This window comes from Gymnoscopelus braueri, assembly GCF_963280865.1.
Source record: "Gymnoscopelus braueri genome assembly, chromosome: 3".
In the NCBI taxonomy this organism is placed as follows: Eukaryota; Metazoa; Chordata; class Actinopteri; order Myctophiformes; family Myctophidae; genus Gymnoscopelus; species Gymnoscopelus braueri.
The window spans coordinates 34,869,413-34,889,561 of NC_137612.1; the positions used below are offsets into that span (position 1 = coordinate 34,869,413).

The 20,149-nt window shown below is 41.1% G+C and overlaps 1 protein-coding gene and 1 long non-coding RNA gene across 2 annotated transcripts; both read right to left on the minus strand.

Moving 5' to 3' along the window:
• Positions 1-399: 399 nt before the first annotated feature.
• On the minus strand, positions 400-1,694 carry LOC308079050. Its single transcript, XR_013932575.1, has 3 exons — positions 1,467-1,694; positions 1,221-1,414; positions 400-785 (listed from the first exon to the last, which is right to left on the minus strand). It is a non-coding gene; the product is annotated as an uncharacterized lncRNA (long non-coding RNA).
• A 598-nt stretch (positions 1,695-2,292) lies between these two features.
• hrh1 (histamine receptor H1) lies at positions 2,293-8,742 on the minus strand. The gene is made up of 2 exons (XM_080424033.1): positions 8,697-8,742; positions 2,293-6,022 (listed from the first exon to the last, which is right to left on the minus strand). Exon 2 carries the CDS (start codon positions 5,810-5,812, stop codon positions 4,193-4,195), a length of 1,620 nt encoding a protein of 539 aa, XP_080280159.1. The 5' UTR covers positions 5,813-6,022; positions 8,697-8,742; the 3' UTR covers positions 2,293-4,192.
• Positions 8,743-20,149: the final 11,407 nt, after the last annotated feature.

The following is a 20,149-nucleotide window of genomic DNA, read 5'->3' on the forward strand; positions in this document are numbered from 1 at the left end:
AGAGCGGTCAGAGCTTCTGATTCCAAGTGTAAGCATCAGGCACTTGTATTTGGTCAGCACACACTAAAATCCTCAGTGTTATTATAACTCAGAGTATACAAATGGAACTGAATGGAACCAAATGGACCCTCACGCCACGGTCCACATCAAACCTTTCGGTGACTGCACTTTGCCGACTCCAATGATCCCAAAACACACACTCACACACACATGCATGCAGCACGCACCCACGCACATGCACACACATTAAGTAATTCCTGTTCGTCTCACCATCCCTTCTTGCTCAGTACACCCACTTTTATCTCTCGGATCAGAGCAAATTCAAAACCGTTTTGTGTTCATTATACACATAGGAAACATTATGGGTTTCACATCCAAGTTTCTGTGTAGAGATAAACATGGCAACACACAGTATTAAGACTATTCCAAGAACTGTAAGAATCGCACATTAAAAGTATCACAAGATTGGAATAGTATGACATTTATTGAACAGTACAGACATGTAAAAAAAATAAAGGGGGGGCACACCATTAGAATTGGTTGGTTATTATGACTGCATGTTAATTTTAAAACAAATCATTCACATTTCATTCGCCACAAGGTAACATTATTCTAATGGGAAGGCTGCTAACTAGGCATTGTGTTGATGGAAGCACTGTGCATGTGTTCAGTATTCAATTTAATGGGTGTTGTTGTATTGAGCACACTGTGTGGAGCCCAGGGCCACAAAGAAAACAGCTGGGCAGAGATTGGAGGTGCCAATATCTCCCCTCCTTGTGGCAGACCTGTAATGGATAAATTAGAATGCCAACCTGTTCTTCGATCATTTCTGTACTATCTAACTGTGTTTGAACTAAAGAGGTTTAAACTCACAGCAGGGGTCTTTAGTACAGCTGTCAATCTAACAGCTGATCTGAATCCTTCATGCTACTCTCACTGTGTCAGCTATGTGTATTTGTGTAGCTATGGTTGTGTCTCTCTTATCTTTAGTCCATACCTTATAAGACCATTTAGAATGGCATCTTTGGTACAATGTGGAGTATAAAGAACTGTGTTAGAGGAGGTTCAAGAGTCTTGTGCCCCGAATGGGCTGTTGGTCAGGCCAGGAGGCCCGGTTCTACCGATCTGTGTATGCTGTTGCGCTCTGCTGACATCTTCCTAATAAATTATCTAAAACTTCACCTGAATGGAATATTATTATGAATATTGCTATAACAGACCTGGAGCGAGGTGAACAGCAGTATCATCAACAATTAAGCTGACCTATTTGAGGTTGACTACCCTGCGCACTCAACAGATAGTAAGGTGCCTTTTAAGCAGGGGAACAAATGGACACTCTATGGGAGGTAAGAGTTAGACTGATGTTGTTCAAGAGATGTCACAGCACATTGAGGATTATTGAAAATTGGAATTACTGACTGTGATCTGTGGATTGAAACATTCATAGCATATTATGAACAAGTAACCAACACAGTATATCTGCAGTACAACTAGCATCTATCAAAAGATTGGTGACAAGAAGTGATTCAAGGATTTAAGGAGTGCTGGAGGGTGAGGTAGAGTCTGGAGAAGTGAGTTTTCAGACTGTGGTGGAAAATGGGGAGTGAGAGCGCAGTCCCGAGGGGACTGTCATTCCAGGAGAGAGAAGAGTCAAGTCAAGGATGCTTGATGCTCGGAGAATTGGCCCGGGTGTCTTAGGGGCGAACTGCCTTATCCCATATTGTTGAAGCGCAAGGGGGCGGGGGGGGGGAGTCAGCGCACCTCGCTGAAATCAAGGCACAGACTACTGTGTTGTTGACGGACAACGGATGCACGCTTATGAGAAACAACAAAAATAAAACCTGGCAAAACAGTTGCGTGCATTAGTGCAAGATGAGGATAACTTTCAGGACAGCCTAAGTACAAATATAATTTATGAAAAGGCTACTATAGGCTACAGTGAAGTCATTATTCAGTACAACTTCACTGTAGCCTATAGTAGCCTTTTCATACATATTTGTAGGCTGTACTGAAAGTTTGTAATATTTAGAGAAATTTATAGTTTCAAATACAAAAGTAGTAGTAGTAGGCGAGAATTAGCAAACTGGACATTTAGACTTAATGTTTCCTTTATCCCCATCTTGCGCTAATGCACGCAACTGTTTTGCCAGGTTTTATTTTTGTTGTTTCTCATAAGCGTGCATCCGTTGTCCGTCAACAACACAGTAGTCTGTGCCTTGACTTCAGTGTGCTGACGCCCCCCCCCCCCCCCCTTGCGCTTCAACAATATGGGATAAGGCAGTTCGCGTCTTAGGGAGGGGATGGACACACATCCGGTGTTAGCTGACCTAAGTGTGTGGGAAGGGGTGGATCATGTCCTGAAGGTAAGGAGCAGCCCTGCCCTTGATCGCCTTGTTGTAGGTCATCACCAGTATCGTTGTGTATCCACAGAAATACAGCTTTAACTAAACTGAACCTAATGTGGAAAACAGGAGAAAAATCCTTCCTGGGGGGAAATGCTTGACAGACACTCCCCAAAGATTGAATTTCCTGCACAAGCAGGAATAAGGGGACTGAGTAACTGTTACTTAATGGACTACTTAAAAGTGTGCTCATTTGAAAAAACAATACATAATTAAAAGAGACATTTGAGCTGAAAATGTGTGGAAATCCTTTACTAAGCTAGAGCGTATTTTGACAAACTTGTACAGTTTGCAAAAGTACACATAAACAATGTTGATGTGTGAAGTCTGAAGAAAAGACTCCAAGACATATTGTGGAATGAGACTTCCGTGATGATGATGATGATGATGATGATGACGATGATGATGATGATGATGATGATGATGATGATGATGATGATGATGATGATGATGATGATGATGATGATGATGATGATGATGATGCCATTGTCGGCTATGCACTGTATATTTGACATGAGGTTGCTGAACCTATGTTGGTGAGATGTAACTGTTGTTCTGAAACTCAGCACTTTATACATGTGTACGTGTACCACTGTTGTTTTCACTGAGTCCTCTCAGAACAGTTACCCTGCCCCAAGGCTTTTTCTATTTCATCTTGTATGTCTTGCTGCAAAACCAATTGCCCTCCAGGGACAACTAATGATGAAAGTTTGAGATGGGTAAAGTTGAGTTTTTTGTCCTCTAGGTCAGGGGTTTTCAACTGATTTTGACCCAGGGACCACCATCCTGACTAAGAGCAACCTGGGGACCACCACTATTGTGCGTGGCGGGTCCATCATAGACCCACCCCACACAATAGTGGTGGGGGGTTCATGCACCACAGGGAGCTGGAGAAAATAGCTATAATATCAATATAATATCTAATAAAATACAGTGATTTTGTTTGAATATGATGGAATATGATTAAGGATTACTGTGATTATGGTAAGCTCACATTTCATATCACACATACAATACAGTAAGAACTCCTGTAACTTATTAAAAGTAAAAAATTTAAAAAAGGGGGGGAGGGGGGTTTTATGCATGGTCAGGGACCACCTGCAATACCTCGCGGACCACTGACCACCGGTTGAAAACCCCTGCTCTAGGTCACAACTATGGGTCAGGCCACAGGGTGAATCATGAACTCACATCTGGTGGTTCAACAGATAACATTAACATTCTTTTATCATCTTGGTGGTACGAATCACATTTCCGGCAAAACTTTTTTTTGCCATTTTCTATAATCTTACCATCCAGGACAAGAGAGAAAATATCTCATTTGTATTCAAGGGTTTTTGTCTGAGACAAATCCTTGTATAATTAGTGCACAACAGAAAAGCAAAATAACATTACATTCAGACATTATACTCAATAGTCATCGAGTCTAAGACGATGTGCAGTAGTTTACAAAAATCAAGAGTCAAAATAAATAGGACTGTTTACTTGAAGAATAAATACAGTTGTACTGAAAGTATCCTACCCAAATGAGGGTCCAGATATTGAAGACAAGGACATTTTGAACATTCAAAGCCTTTCATTATTTAATATGAAGCCCATGTCTGATTTAGACTGTTGCCCCTTAAGTCGTCAAAAAAGGTTCAAAGGGAACTACTCAAAAATAGCTCACAACAAGTCACAATTGTACACATTGTGAGCTTGTATATCTCACTTTCACTAATTTGTTTAATTTATTGCACAACTAAGTATATACAGTAGGGCTAGTGGTTAAAGTATTCTGTAAGAAGCTGTCATTGACATTTGGGTATATGCAGGATCTTTTTGAACACCCTTTTAAAGTTTCCATTGCAGATGGGGTATATAAAGGGGTTGAGTGTTGAGTTGATGTATCCCAGCCATATCGTGAACATGTGAAGATCATGGTGGACACATTCCGGACAGAATGCCATCACCAGGAAGGCAATGAAGTATGGTATCCAACACAACATGAAGGCAGCGATGATGAATCCCAGCTGCTTGGCTGCCTTGTGTTCTTTACGGATCCTCAGGCTTTGCAAGCGTTGTCGTGACTGGTCCACGAGCCTCTGCCAGTTCTGCTTTAGAGTCGCACCATTTTCCGGGTCCACTTTGGTGTCCTCACCTCCTTCCTCTGTCCAAGGAGATTGGTTAAAGTCATTGTTGTACAGCACAGTAGTGTACCTCTGCACATCTGATAGCTGACTTATGTCACAGAAACCGCTCACTGAGTTTGACACGGTTACGTGACAATCACTTATGGATAGGTAGAGTCTGTCCTGGTTCTCCTCTGAGCAGACAGTGTCCTTCAGCATGACCGGCTCATTCAGAGGAATCACAATGTCAGGCTGCTTCGCCATGGGATTTAAGCACTTTTCTTTTCTCAACCTTTCAAGTCTTTTTGTTGACATGGTGAGCAGTGATGTCTTTTGGCCCTTGACACCAGTTTTTCCACTCGATTCTAACCGATTTTGACCTTTGTCTGTATCCTCGAGAGAATCTAACTGCTCTAGAGTGCTATGATCCAGTAAACTGCCCTTTCTAAAATATTCAACCAATGCATTACTGTCCAGCTTGAATGATTTGTAACCAATGCTTTCAAGCATCTGAGGTTGGCCATTTTCATCACCAAATGAATCCCCTGGATGGATGATTCTCTCTCTGTGCCTGAGATGCTGCCTGACTGCCAAGAAAATATTTAGGTAAAACCATAGCATCAAAATTGACGGTACATAGAAGTTGAACACAGCTGTTATAACTTTAAACCAGGTAACAAAGCGGAAATCTGTATCACACTTGTTCTCTGCCTCAGGCTTCAGGTCCACGTGGGTGAAAGACCTCCACCCTAAAATAGGGATAATCCACATAATTGACAGAAGCCAGGCCAGAGAAATCATTATGCCAGCCTTTCCCCGAGTCCGGTATTTCAGGTACTTCAGTGGCTGTCTCACAGATCGGTACCGATCCAAACACAGGATGAACACACTAAAAATGGAGGCTGTGCTGGCCACATAGTCCGTGATCAGCCAAAACTGGCAAAAGGCACGGCCCAGTGTCCACTCCTCCTCCAGCAAGTAAAACAAGTTCAGCGGCATCACCGTGGTCCCCACTACCAGATCGGCCACAGACAGGCTGACGATGTAGAGGTTCCCCACAGTGTGCAGGCTCTTCTCTTTCTTCACGGCATACAGAACCAGGAGGTTCATGATGATGGTGAGGAGACACAGGAGTCCCAGGAATACGCCCAACACTGCGTTGTGGAAGTGGCCATCAACGGACAGGGTGTTATTAGTCCTGTCATCGTCAAAGAGACCACTCGAGCACTGGTTGTGGTTACTGTTGTAATGGTTGTGGAGGAGAAGTGAGTCTGAGGAGAACACGGTGCCAGATTCCATCGCGGTTACTGGAATGGTAGTTTCTACATCCACTCACATGATGGAACACTGAAGGTCACCATCTCTTCAAGTGTGGTAGGTTAGCACCCCAAATGGTGCAGTGGTGTACTGGTTTTTGAGGTTTTAATCAGCATGGGTTTGTATTTTTTCAAGCTCTGCTTTAGGATATGTACAGTATTGTCCAGTAGTATGTCAATATACGTTAAACACCTGGGGGAAAAAAGAAAAAGTTACATGTTAAGTCACTGTGCGTATAGTAAACTGTAGTATAGGTAGTGTATTGCCATACAATATTAATGTAACAAAGGCTTTTAATATGTACAACTAGCAATGTGATGTGCTGTGAGCTTGCAGATCTGCTATATCTGCCGAATGTTTGCCTATTATGACATGCCCAGAATAGGGATGCTAGGGGCATGTGGTTAAGTTCCTAAACATTTCCAACATAAAGTCAACACCAAGTCTCTCTCTCTCTCTCTCTCTTTTTTCACTTTTTTTTTCTCAGTCACACACACATGCCAGTTGACCTTATGTCCCTGATACTCTCAAGAGTTGGGTGGCAAACAATAACACAATAACAAAGAATAAAGCACGCACACATCGTTTCACTTAAAGTGGTCTGATGAAGAGCCGGTAGGCTCAAAGCGGCACGTCCAATACTTTTTTAAGCTTTAGAGCATTACCCAGTGTGTGGACTTTATTCTTTTTAAACAATAACACAATAACATCAGAACACATGCTTTCTCTTTGACCCTGATTGTATAATTTCTATGGTTAGAAATGTCTCGAGACACTGACAGAGGCAGGAACAATGCTGTTATCTGGTGGCTTCTGCATTTGGAACACTCATAATTCACCAAACAGACATGCAGGAAACAATATTTTTTAATGGGAAGACAGATCACGAGGCAAAATTCCGAGTGTTATTTTAACATCTATATAATATAAAAATGTACCTGTACTCTGAGAGATTTTATTGTGGAACTTCAATATAAGGGAAATTCAGTAAAAGTCCTTTTTCGTATCTTTCGTAACTGCAGACAAATTGTCAGAATATAAATGCCCTTATCTTGACTATATAAAATTTGACAAGACAGCTAGTACAGTATCAATGTGACTGCTTCTGTGTATAGTCATTGACTAGTCTTTCAATTAATACTTTAGGAAAATGTGTTTCTGAAGAAGAATATACATCTGCAAGTATGTGAAAATTATTTTGAATAATTTAGATTTTTTTTAACACAAATCTTCTCTCCTGCGAGTCCCTGGCACAAAACATTTTCAGATGGGGGTCTACGACATGAAAAGGTTTGAGAACCACTGATCTACACAGTTCAACTGTGTCTATCTTTCTGTCTGTGTCCTCCCCCCCAGTACACATTCACCCAGGCACGCACACGCACACACACACACACACACACACACACACACACACACACACACGCGCGCGCACACGCACGCACGCACGCGCACACGCACGCACGCGCACACGCATGCACACCCGCACACACACACACACACACACACACACACACACACACACATACACACACACACACACACACACACACACACACACACACACACACACACACACCACCTCCCTCTCTCTTCATGGCTATTAGCTCTGATGACACAGGAGGAGGAAAACAAAAAGCACATTAGTCTCAAGTGTTTTTCACAGGATAATTAACAGTAGCATGGACAGGAGGGCTCTACAACTTCATCAGAGAACATTAATCACTCATGCATTATACACACTGCTCTGAGATTCGCACAATGCTCCATTGTGTGCATGCATGATATCACTGCAATTAAACTATAACCAATAAATACATATAGAGAGACAAGACAAGCAGTTAAGGAAAGCAATTTGTCTCCAGAGTAATACAATTTGAAAGATTTTAATCAAGCAAACCTTTGATGACATTTGAAGTTACTACATTATACTACTTTAAAGAGCCATATGTTGCAGCAGATACTTTGAGAACCTATTAATTTAGAAACTGGACCAAATTTCACAACTAGAAATACCATGATAGGCTATTCTTTGTTATCACCATGTTTAGCTGCTATACAACTGCCTGCCCAACACAAAATATTTAGGAAGATAATTAGGCTACTCACCAAATTGACAAAGCTAACGGGAGAAATAATTATATTTACTCTGTTAATTTGTGCCAGAGAAGGGCAGACATTTATTTAACCCATTAGTGAGTCCAGGGGTCTTCAACGTTTTTTCAGGCCAAGGACCCCCAGCTGACAGATAGATGAAGCAGCTGGACGGTGGACCCCCTCTATGTATGAAATTGTGTTTCAGATTATTATTATTTTTTTACTTGGTCTGCTCTTTTACAAAAAATCTACAAGCTCACCCCCTCGCAGGGTGAGGCGTTGTGAGCTTGTAGATCTGCTACTTTTGGCTAAAGTTCTCCTCGGAAAAAGGATGCTATGGTTCAAGTGGTTAATGTAAAAAAAAAGAAATCATATCACACAAAAGATTTGGCAGCCCCCTTGTAGTAACTCTGAGGACTCCCTGGGGGTCCCGGACCCCCTGTTGAAGACCCCTGTATTAGTTAATCTTTCCTATTTATCTGTACGCCTATCAATCAAAAATATTGTCGCTCGCGTGAAATAGGCTGCAGGTGCATCATGCACTCTGTACACAATTCAACCTGTTGTTGAATGAATGAAAACGTTGTAGGGGACGTTTACTTTTTAGCCGCTTCTCGTGCCTTCAATTATAGAGCGAGGCGAATAAAAGATATGGCTATTATAACACTTTATTGGGTTAATATATTAGGCTACGGAAAAAAATACATTTAATGGAAAGAATGACATATAGTAAAAACGAAGGAACAAAGGTGATCTGTTCAAAACTTACCGCTTTCATTTTTTAAAGTTCTTAATTCCGTCATCATGAAATCTCCACCAGCCAAAATAGTCCAAGAATAAAGTCAGAGAAGACGTTGCGCCAGCGCCAAGGTCGCACCAATGCTCTCTCTCTCTCTCTCTCTCTCTCTCTCTCTCTCTCTCTCTCTCTCTCTCTCTCTCTCTCTCTCTCTCTCTCTCTCTCTCTCTCTCTCTCTCTCTCTCTCTCTCTCTCTCTCTCTCTCTCTCTCTCTCTCTCTCTCTCTCTCTACCCCCCCCTCTCTCTCTCTAGCTCTAGCTCTACTCTCTCGCTCTCATTCTCTCGCCCCTATAAAGGGCATTATGACATCGGAACTTCCAGAAATAATATCCGGCTGAATATAATTATGTGCACAAATCATAGCCTCTCGTTGGTGTTGTTATTGAATAGAGTAAATACATAAATTATAGCCTATAATGATTCTGACTCAGTCCAGAGGATGTAGCCTACCCTATGTCCTACAGACAACATTAGAGTTATTTTTATGTAGGCTAATTAACATTTCTTATTTGTTTGTTCAACTTCCAACTCTGAGGTGACATCGATATAGAGGCCAGCCAGTGACTCTATTTGTTCATACCAGGCCCTATATATTCCAGCTATAAACTAGCTAGTAATGAGTCCTACATCTATGGTGCCCATCAATATAATAATAATAATAATAATAATAATAATAATAATAATAATAATAATAATAATAGTTAATAATAATACTAGCTTGAATTTATATAGCGCCTTTCATAAACCCAAGGACGCTTTACATCAAAAACAATGAACAACCAAGAAACAAATAACCAAACAAAACAACAACCAACTATTCGCCATAAGCCTGAGAGTATAGTCTTTTCAAGGCAGTCTTAAAAGAGTCCAGTGTTGGAGCATGGCGAATCCCTATTGGGAGAGAGTTCGTTCCACAGGGTGGGTGCTGCAACACTGAAGGCTCTGTCCCCCAAGGTTCGCTTGTTTGTTCTGGGGACAGAAATTGTTCTGGGGACAGAAAGGAGGTCCAAGTCTGTGGACCGCAGGTTCCGTGACAGAGTCGGTTTATGGAGGAGGCCTGAGAGGTACTGTGGAGCCAGGGCGTTTTGACATTTGCCAACTCTGCTAAAGTAGGCTACCATACCCTTGAGCAATGCTCCAGGTGCCCTGCATTTAACATAACAATACTTTCTCTTTGACCCTGATTATATAATTTTTATGGAACGAAAGACATTGACAGAGGCAGGAACATGCTGCAGCTTCTGTACATAATCCATCAAACAGACAGGCAGGAAACCTCCCTTAATGTGATGATAGAGATCACATAAGAGTGAAAATGGACCTACTTGTGAAACTTCAATTTCAGAGAACTTCAATAAAAGTCTTGGTCATACTGTATATCTTGTATGACTGCAGATGAATATCACAATAGAAATGCGCTAATCTTGACTGCATAGGTCATCTTCACATACTGATACACTTGACACCAACTTCTACGTCAGATATAGACACAAGTGCACTGTGGAGCCCGCTCTGACCAGTGTCCTGTCATAGTGCTCTGGCTGAGGTTCAGCACTGCAGTTGGCCCTAGGGCCTAGGCAGAGTGATTGAGGGGCGGTACCTGCATTCCTCCTCAATCAGCTCGAAATGATGACTGCTGTGTATGATTGCCAAGTAAGGCTACTGGGTTCTGATCAGCCTGGGCCATATAAAGCTGAAGTTCACCTTAGATTAGTATGCTACCTCGTCCTCTACAAGTTAACTCATTACAAATAAAGAAATGTTCTTTTTGTTTTTAGGCAGCCTATGCGGGACAAATGACGAATGTTGATAAATACCCCCGATTGGGAAGATGATTTAATTTGGCTGCATTTATTTCCCCACCTGCCTTTTGTTAAATTCCCTGAATAAACACTCTTTTGTGAAACCCATCTCTCTCAGCGTCTTGGTGTTGATCAGCTTCCACAGCACCATGATACGAGCTCCATCTGTTGTTACTAATTCTGTTATTTTCCATTTCTCACATCTTCTGGTCACGTCATCCAGTACTGAATATATTAATACACTTTAGAACTTGCTGTGTGATACTGTCTGATGTCATCTTGTTCTGCGTCACTCACCACCCAGTAAAGAGACTCTTATAAGGGCCTCATGGAGGGCCAGCTAAATTCACAACAGTCTAGCTACTGTGATATATAAATTTTTATGTAAGCAATGTGACTACTTCTGTGGCCATGGACTATACTGGCACCAACCAGGGGGTATATTCCAGCTGTAAACTGGTGTCCAGACTGTGACTGATACTTAATTTATGGTGCCCACCAACTCAATGCACTAAACCCCCAAAATGCTCCAGGTGCCCTGCATAGAGGCTGAACTCAACACCTTTGGTGTGAAATGGGGGACGGGGGGACGGACGTAAAGAATTAAGAAGTTGTATACAGCAGTGATCTTTCTTCCCTCTTCGTTTGCAAGGGGGCAGGTATAATGAAGTCTGATATTCTGGCATGGAACGTAATACTTTGGCAAAACATGTACTGGTCTTTAATAAAACAATCAATCTGTAATAAAACAATCACTTCACAGCAGTAAAAGTACAGCATGAGCTATGCGGTTAATTGTTGTCCTAAACAATGCAACAATTAATATCAAAGAGCAGTGTCCATCCAGTATACACTTTGCGCACAGTGGGCTTTGTCAGACTTGTTCTCAAGATCCTGAAATAGATTAAACCTTGATTAACCTTTGACCGTAGATTTACCAGAATGCTGTGCATATTGTTACTATAGTAACAATGCAGTGGATGGCCTCTCATGTGGCAGTTATGTGTGGAACAGAGACATTTTATTAGTGAATTAAACGGTGACAATGAACTACTTTTTAGGGGAAATCCTGGGAAAACCACGTGCTAACAGTATGACATTAGTCAGTGCTGTATATTTCATAACATAATATACACATTTAAGCCATACTTCACAAATAGGCTACAGGAGAGATGATTCAGACAGAGAGGTGCCGGTTGGTCTGAGCTGGGTTCGGGGTACTCTTAGCATTTTCTTTGTCTTACCTGGGAGACAGGAGGTCTAGGCTTGTGTATCCATCCCCCCTTCCTGGCCTATACAGTTGCAAATGTATTCGGCCAGGGGGTGGGGTCTTACCTTTGAAGGCTGACATGTACCTCCTCTTATTCAAAATGTGGTCACTACTATATAGATTGTACTGAAATGTAAGTTTGGTGTAGTGTGCTACTCAGAGGCCGTGAGGCTGTGGAGCTGGCTGGGGGACCCTGGGGTCCAAAGAACTCTGTTTGTGCTAAATAAACTGGAAGAATCTAACCTCACTGACTGGAGTGATGACTCAATTCATTCTACAACCATTCATACTCATCTCTGGAACAACAAACTAACTACAATATGGCGTTGTTGGCAACTACAAAAGTGCAGTAGAACCTTTAAGTCTGTGGTTTTCAGATACCACATCAGTCAAGCACTGTTTTGACTGCATGCTACGTCTGACAGTGAAAATTAGTAAGCAAGTATGGTCAAAGAGGCTTATTGTTGGTATCATGATTCATGGTTGAGTGCAAGGTTGAGCGCAACACCTAGCTGGCTGCACAACTTGCCCCACCCAAGCTGTGTTGCTCATGCGCTGAGTTGGCGGTGCCCAGCATCAAACCCATGACCTTGTTGGTCCAAGGGCGAACGACTGAGCTACCCGGACACCCGTCTAACGATGAGGAATCGGATTAACCACTTAAACTACATTCACTAGTAAGAGACCACACCTTCTGCTCAGGTTAAACAGCATTTATTGAACACATGTACAATGAAATGTATGTGTATTGCTGGGGAGCCCGAGGCGGGGCGAGACTCAGGGTGGGGGTATAGTCTCGGGAGCCAGGCGACCGCCGCAGTTGCTCTGCTCAGGAGCGGTCTGTCTGCTCAGGAGCGGTCTGTCGCCTTCGCTCCGACACTGCCCCGCCCTGGGGCTCCTGGAGGATGGAGAAAAAAGCGACGTTAGATGAGCAAAATTGGTGAGAAAGGAGGTGGTTGGGGAGGAGGAGGGAATTTGGATTTGCGAGCAGCCAAATCAAACGGGTAGGTGATACAATCGCAGGTGTATTTATACTGTGGTGATTGCAGCGTGGATTGGCTGAGAGATAAGCAGCGCAGCTGAACTTGGTAAGGTGATTACCGTACCAAGTTGAGCAGAGGTTGAGCAGAGGGAGGTCTCTACTCCTGAACATGCGTTGAATACAACTACATTAGTTGAGACTGGGGTCCCTCAGGGCTCTGTACTAAGTAGGCTCCTTTTCTCCCTGAACACCAAATCTCCTCACCGAAATCACAGCTGATCTACAAGCTCACAATGTATTGCAAGTTTGCAACGCAATGTGTAGACTTGCTATTTCCGATGAATGTTTGCCTCAGAATAGGGATGCTAGGGTTTATATAACAATACACTAACACGCCCAACAACATCACAATACCGAAACCAATTTCTCAGTGAAAAATATGAATCAAGCAGAGGACAAGTGATTTCAACAGGGGCAGATCTTGGCCACTGTCTGGCTAGTTTATCTGCCTTCCTATCTCCATTTCCATTAGTCCCTGGACAGAATCTGACTGGCTCATTTAGAATCCTTGGCTCTAATACTTTGGACAGCGATTTGTGAGGTGCTGGATCCAAGCACTGCATTTTCACTAACCTGTACTCACTGCATGGGCCTGCAAAATCGATATCCCTAGATATTATTATGGAAATGGCTCAATTTAGTTTAAAATGCTTTCTGACAAAGTCAGAAAAACCAGTAGAGTAGAAGGTGGATGCACAGCTTGATAGTGACTAGGAAGGAGGAAAAATAATTTCAGCAACACTTGCAGTAGGCCTACTGTAGAAAAACAACATTATTTTTAGAAACCAACGCCTCTCAGCCATTTGTCTTTCATCAGGACGAAAGTGAATATAGCCATTAATTTAATAACATACTGTAGCAAAACCTGAGTCATTTAAAGCTCAAAATACTTACAAGAAGACCATACAGTACAGTTACCATATTCTCACAATATGAATTCAAGAAAGAGTTTGAGCAATGGTGTCCTCTGAGAAAGAGTAATGTGCATGAGCCATCAGGGCTTTATTGTGTGATCAGTATTCCTACAGTATCTCCTAATCCTGTCAGAATGAATGCCATGTGTCATCTTGTAGTACATTCAGTGTGTGTGTGTGTGTGTGTGTGAATATAAATCTAATAGTAAGTAAGATATGACTGTGATATGAATGTTACATCAATTTGCATTAGAGAGGTCATGTTCTATTGTAGTTCTGGAGTATAAATGATGTCTGTGAATACATGATTGAGTTTGTGTGAGCACACCTGCGCATGGAATTACTCAAATCTTTTACTTAAGTAAAAGTATCAATACCGCAATCAATGTAGAACTATTCTTTTACAAGTAAAAGTCCCATTTCACAAGTTGTCAAATGTTTAAAATCTTTTAAAATCTTTTGAAAAAAGCTCACACTCAATCGCACTCGTTGAGAGCTTGTAGATCATCTATTTTCAAATAGCCAAAGTATAGGGCTGAAGCGGTTGTTTTGTGTAAATAATGAAATGTATAATGATTTTTTTTTTTTCAGAGTAATTGTAATTGTAAACGTACAATATTTGTCTCTGAGATGTAGTGGAGTAGAAGTAAAAGTATTTAAAATAGTCCAGTAAAGTAAAAGTACCTTAAAATTGTACTTAAGTACAGTACTTGAGTAAATGTACTTTCCACTAGCAAAATGGAAGCAAATACTGGTGTACTGCACAGTATGCAGTGGTGGAAGAATTACTCAGGAAATCTTGTAGATCGGCTCAATCACACAATTGAGAAAATAGGGCTTTTAAAAAATATATTTTTTGGCTTTTTATTGATAGAATACAGTAGGCTGACAGGAAATAGGTAGGTGACGCTCAAGGTCGTCGGGATCAGGAGTCGAACCCGCGACACGTTGTCCGGCTGACATTGCAGCCTAGGGTGCCTGGACCGCCACGCTGCGGGCAAGGCCAAGAAAATAGGGCTTTAAAGGGATATATTTTCACACAAATTGGGTCATTTTATCGTCTACTCAGGCTTTTGGGAGCACCCCGGACAGTTTTTAAGTTGCTTGATTCAGTATTTAGATATTTGATATTCATTTTATCAGACACGCCCCCTTCCTAATAACCCATTGTAACTTCAAACTCCATTTTAACCATGTTAGATTAATTGGAAACACCCGTCCTTGGTTCTGGTGACTGATATTGTCTTTCTAATACATGAGGAGACTGTGTTTTTTCAATTACTTTTTTCGTTTATCATTTGGAAATGAAGAAAAATGAATACAATAATGAAATAAATAAAAAAAGTAATTGAAAAAACACGGCCCCCTCACGTATTAGGAGGGCAGGATGAGTCTCCAGAACCAAGGACGGGTGTTTTTGATGAATCTAACATGTTAAAAATCAGAGCTGCCAACTCTCACCCTTTGAGAGTGAGAGTCACGCAATTTAACCTCTTCTCACGCCTCACGCCACACTTGCCATTTCTCACGCTTTTCCCCCCCTCTCACAGCAAAAAAAAAAAAAAAAAAGAGCAATCGGTTGGAAAACGGAAGCCTCGTCCTAAAACACACTGCCACCCTTTTTTCGCGGACCGTGGCCGCCGCATTAGACCGGGGGCGAGTGTGTTTTAGGACGACTTTTCCAGATTTGTGGTTGGTGCGCTGCGCGATGGGATTGACTGCAGCCACGGTTCACATGACGCTCGTCTGTCACTAATACAAACCAATCAGAGGCAGCTTAAGGCGGGTCATTGCGTCTCTCTAGCCAAGGAGAAGGATTTAAGGAAGCACAACAGTGCACTTTGGTGGAGAAATTAAAAAAGTATACAACGTGAAACGCCGACCGACGAGTCTGTGTCAGCGCCTCAATATGCCGTGACTGATTCTGAAGCGGGTCAAACGGTAGATAACTTAACCACCTCCTTTTTACAAACACATTATCTTTACAAATCATTTTATTTTGATGAAATGGTGGGTCTGACTACATGAGACTTAAACGTTACACAGGCTGCTGGTGAGCAGCATACATGTTGCTGGTGGTTCTAACAACAAACTGTGACTAGCAGTGTTAGTCAAATCACTGGTTCTCAACCTGTGTGTCGGGACCCACAAGTCCCAGGGGGGTCCCCACGTAATTCTTTTGTTTGGGGGGGGGGTCCCCAGATGACAGTAAAGTGACCATTTTTTTAAAGACCTTTTTAATACAAAAAAAAGAAGGAAGAAATGAAATTTTAAATAGCATTACTGCATGAAAAGTAATCAACAAACAATACTATAGGAAATTGTAATTTGTGAAAATAGCTGATCTACAAGCTCACAACACATCATATCTCGGCATGTTGGGAGTTTGTAGATCGGCTATTTTTACTCTTATAGTGTGACACTCTTGTATGATGAAGTAGGGCAGTGGTTCTCATACTTTTTAATTTCATGGACCCCCAGTTTAATAAGCATTAGCCCACGGACCCCCATTTGATACCTCTTTGCTATCTCTGGGACCCCAATCTATACTAAGAAATCCTAACTCTGAGAGTGTACAAATGGAACACTCATAGTTAAAGTCATGTAACTCCTCAAGGACCCCTGGGGTTGAAATATGGAAATACAAGGTTTCGGTCTGACAGCGAAGATATATATATGATTTAAGCATTTGCATTTATCCATCAAAACATTATGTTTATTTGTATTTATTCATTTCCTTCACTTGCTGACGTGCTGCTGCGCAACAGGGAAGATATCCGCCAGGCCAGGTGGCCCTACCCAGGCCCATGAAATTGATAGGCAGTCTACAGTAGCCAATTAGAATGAAATCTGCTAAAACTGACTCATACACTAATACAGAACCATATAATATATGGTTCTGTATTAGTGTATGAGTCAGTTTTTTAGTTTTATATTATAGGCAAAATATTGTCTCTGACTCTCTGTCGGTTGGGAAAACTGTTTACCTTTTATTTTAAAACAATTTCAAATGGTGAAAAAAGCCAATCTACGAGCTATAATTATTAAAAATTAAGAAATACTATATTTTAAATAGTGAAAAATACAGAAAATAGGGGAAAATACATAAAATCTCTAATCTGTGATTCTAATGTGATTAATGTGACCCCTACAGTCAGTGTAGTCCAGGGCTGAATGTGACAAATATTGAGACAAATAGGCTATAACCCAATACATAATTTTATGAAATAAATGGGTTATATTTTACAAATACAGTAGTTACACTATTCTTGTACTATATTAAAATTAAATCATCCTTATTTTATTAAATATTAAATTTATTAAATTCATTATTTCCGTGGACTTAAAAATCATCGTTTTATTTGATGGCCTTCTTTTTGATTGGCCTTTATTACAGGCCCTACCAGCCTGTAGGGGGAGGTAGAGAGTCACATTATAATACCAGCCTGTAGGGGGAGGTAGAGAGTAACATATTATAATACCAGCCTGTAAGGGGAGGTAGAGAGTAAAATTATAATACCAGCCTGTAGGGGGAGGTAGAGAGTAACATTATAATACCAGCCTGTAGGGGGAGGTAGAGAGTAACATATTATAATACCAGCCTGTAGGGGGAGGTAGAGAGTAACATATTATAATACCAGCCTGTAGGGGGAGGTAGAGAGTAACATAGTATAATACCAGCCTGTAGGGGGAGGTAGAGAGTAACATATTATAATACCAGCCTGTAGGGGGAGGTAGAGAGTAACATTATAATACCAGCCTGTAGGGGGAGGTAGAGAGTCACATATTATAATACCAGCCTGTAGGGGGAGGTAGAGAGTAACATATTATAATACCAGCCTGTAGGGGGAGGTAGAGAGTAACAAATTATTATACCAGCCTGTAGGGGGAGGTAGAGAGTAACATATTATAATACCAGCCTGTAGGGGGAGGTAGAGAGTAACATATTATAATACCAGCCTGTAGGGGAGGTAGAGAGTAACATAGTATAATACCAGCCTGTAGGGGGAGGTAGAGAGTAACATATTATAATACCAGCCTGTAGGGGGAGGTAGAGAGTAACATATAATACCAGCCTGTAGGGGGAGGTAGAGAGTCACATATTATAATACCAGCCTGTAGGGGGAGGTAGAGAGTAACATATTATAATACCTTTGCTCTAAGTGAAACCTGTGTCCAAACCCAATGTTGAATAAATGTGACTAACAATAGCATAATGTAGTGGTGTTTTTTTCATCAGAATTAATGAATAAATGCAATTATTAACACTATATAAGCATGAGGGGGCCGACAGGGAGAGCAGCTGGCATGGGGGTGAAGACATCAGTCTTAATGTTAAATTCCTCTAAATCAGCGTTAAAAAGGGCCCTTTTTAAATTTTGGGCCCCCAAAATTTTTTTCGCCACCGGCCTTCGGCCGGCGGCCGAACGCATTATGACAGTTAAAGTCTCACTCTCACACATTTCTGAAAGTTGGCAGCCCTGTTAAAAATTGAGTTTGAAGTTATAATGGGTTTGTATAGGAAGGGGGCGTGTCTGATAAAATGAATATCAAATATCTAAATACTGAATCAAGCAACTTAAAAACTGTCTGGGGGGGCTCACAAAAGCCTGAGTAGACGATAAAATTTGCAAAAAAAATTTTTGAAAGTGAAATGTCCCTTTAAGTGGTTAAGTAAAAGTAGCAATGCTAGTAGTTGAAATCATGCATTCAAAATTTTACCTGAGTAAAAGCACAAATGTACTGACATCAAAATAGCTACTTACATTAGTCCAGTGGTTCTCAACCTGGGACTCAGGGGGGTCCCCACATGATTTTGGGGGGATCCCCAGATGATTAGTTTAATTAACAACATTAACACTTAAACAGTAAACAAACCAATATACAGTAAGTGTAGGGTATCTGCACATTTCTAAACTTTTTAGCACCAAATTGGCCAAATTGTCAAATATTACGTAAGAAAGAGGCAAACGTTGTGAAAATAGCCGATCTACAAACTCACATGTGAGCTAGTAGTTTAAAAAAAAGTAGCTAAATATACATTTGCAACTTGTTGTGGCTGATTTGAACATTATTTGCTGCTGGGTAGCTTAACCTACAGTATAATAATACATCATAATTTACAGTTCATGGTTTTTAATAATAGGCTATAAGTTACAAAAGTAACTAAAGCTGTAAAATAATTGTAGTGGAGCAAAAAGTACAACATTTGCCTCTGAGATGTAGTGGAGTACAAGTAGCCTAGGTACTGATAAATGGAAATACTCATGTAACGTAAAAGTACCTAAAATTTACAGTATAGGCTACATGATTAGATGTATAGTGCATTGAACTGAAGCGCGTTGAAAGTGTTGAATTGAATAGTGTTTATGTATTGGAGTTCAAGGTTTTATCATTTCATTTAATCTGTTCTGTTCAATTCAAGAGGCTTAAAATAATAGGTTGACCACCAGATCACAAATAGTACCATTACAGGACTATTATGGTCTAATTTCTCAACCTAGAAGCAGGAGAGGAAATGTTATTTCACTTTGAGACAGTCTAATAAAATGCATTGTGGTTATATACTTATAACACAGCATATAACCTACACACAACTTGATAGCTGCTGACAGTATAATATAAATTGTTTTGCAGGCCAACAGGGACATCTTGTGGTCAGGTGTAAAACTGCTAGTATCATTTCTTGCATTACACTGGCAATTCAAGGTTCAAGTAATTCTTTATTGTCTCATCTTGAGTGTATGGTACACAGAGTAGCCTACAGATCGGCTATTTGTACAGAGTATATATATTTTTTCTGGTTAAGGCAGAATAACTGGTATGATGTTATAATAAACATTACACACACACACACACACACACACACACACACACACACACACACACACACACACACACACACACACACACACACACACACACACACACACACACACACACACACACACAGAGAGTGCGCCCTATATGTTACTCATAGATTTACAGCACACGGTAAAGACTTTTGTCTGAGCTTACACGCGCTACACGCGCCTCAAGCTCAAATCTGTATTAGATCCCCATGAAACAATTGGAAGGAGAAGATCTTGGGCTGACTGCTCTGCCCCTCCTGAACCTTTGTCATTTTATAGAGCAGAGATTCCCAACCTGTGGGCCGGGGCCCACTGGTGGGCCGTGAGGATATTGCACGTGGGCCCCCAAGTAATGGGTGAAACACTCAGGTATTAATAATATAAATAATTCATATCTAAAAATAATAATAATTAAAAATAAACATCCTCTGAAAATGCACGCGGGCCCGGCTGCTGTGTTAAGTGGTCAGATGGGTGGACCACTGGTACTTCAAGATTTTCAAGTGGGCCCTGATCCAGAAAAGGTTGGGAACTGCTGTAGATTTT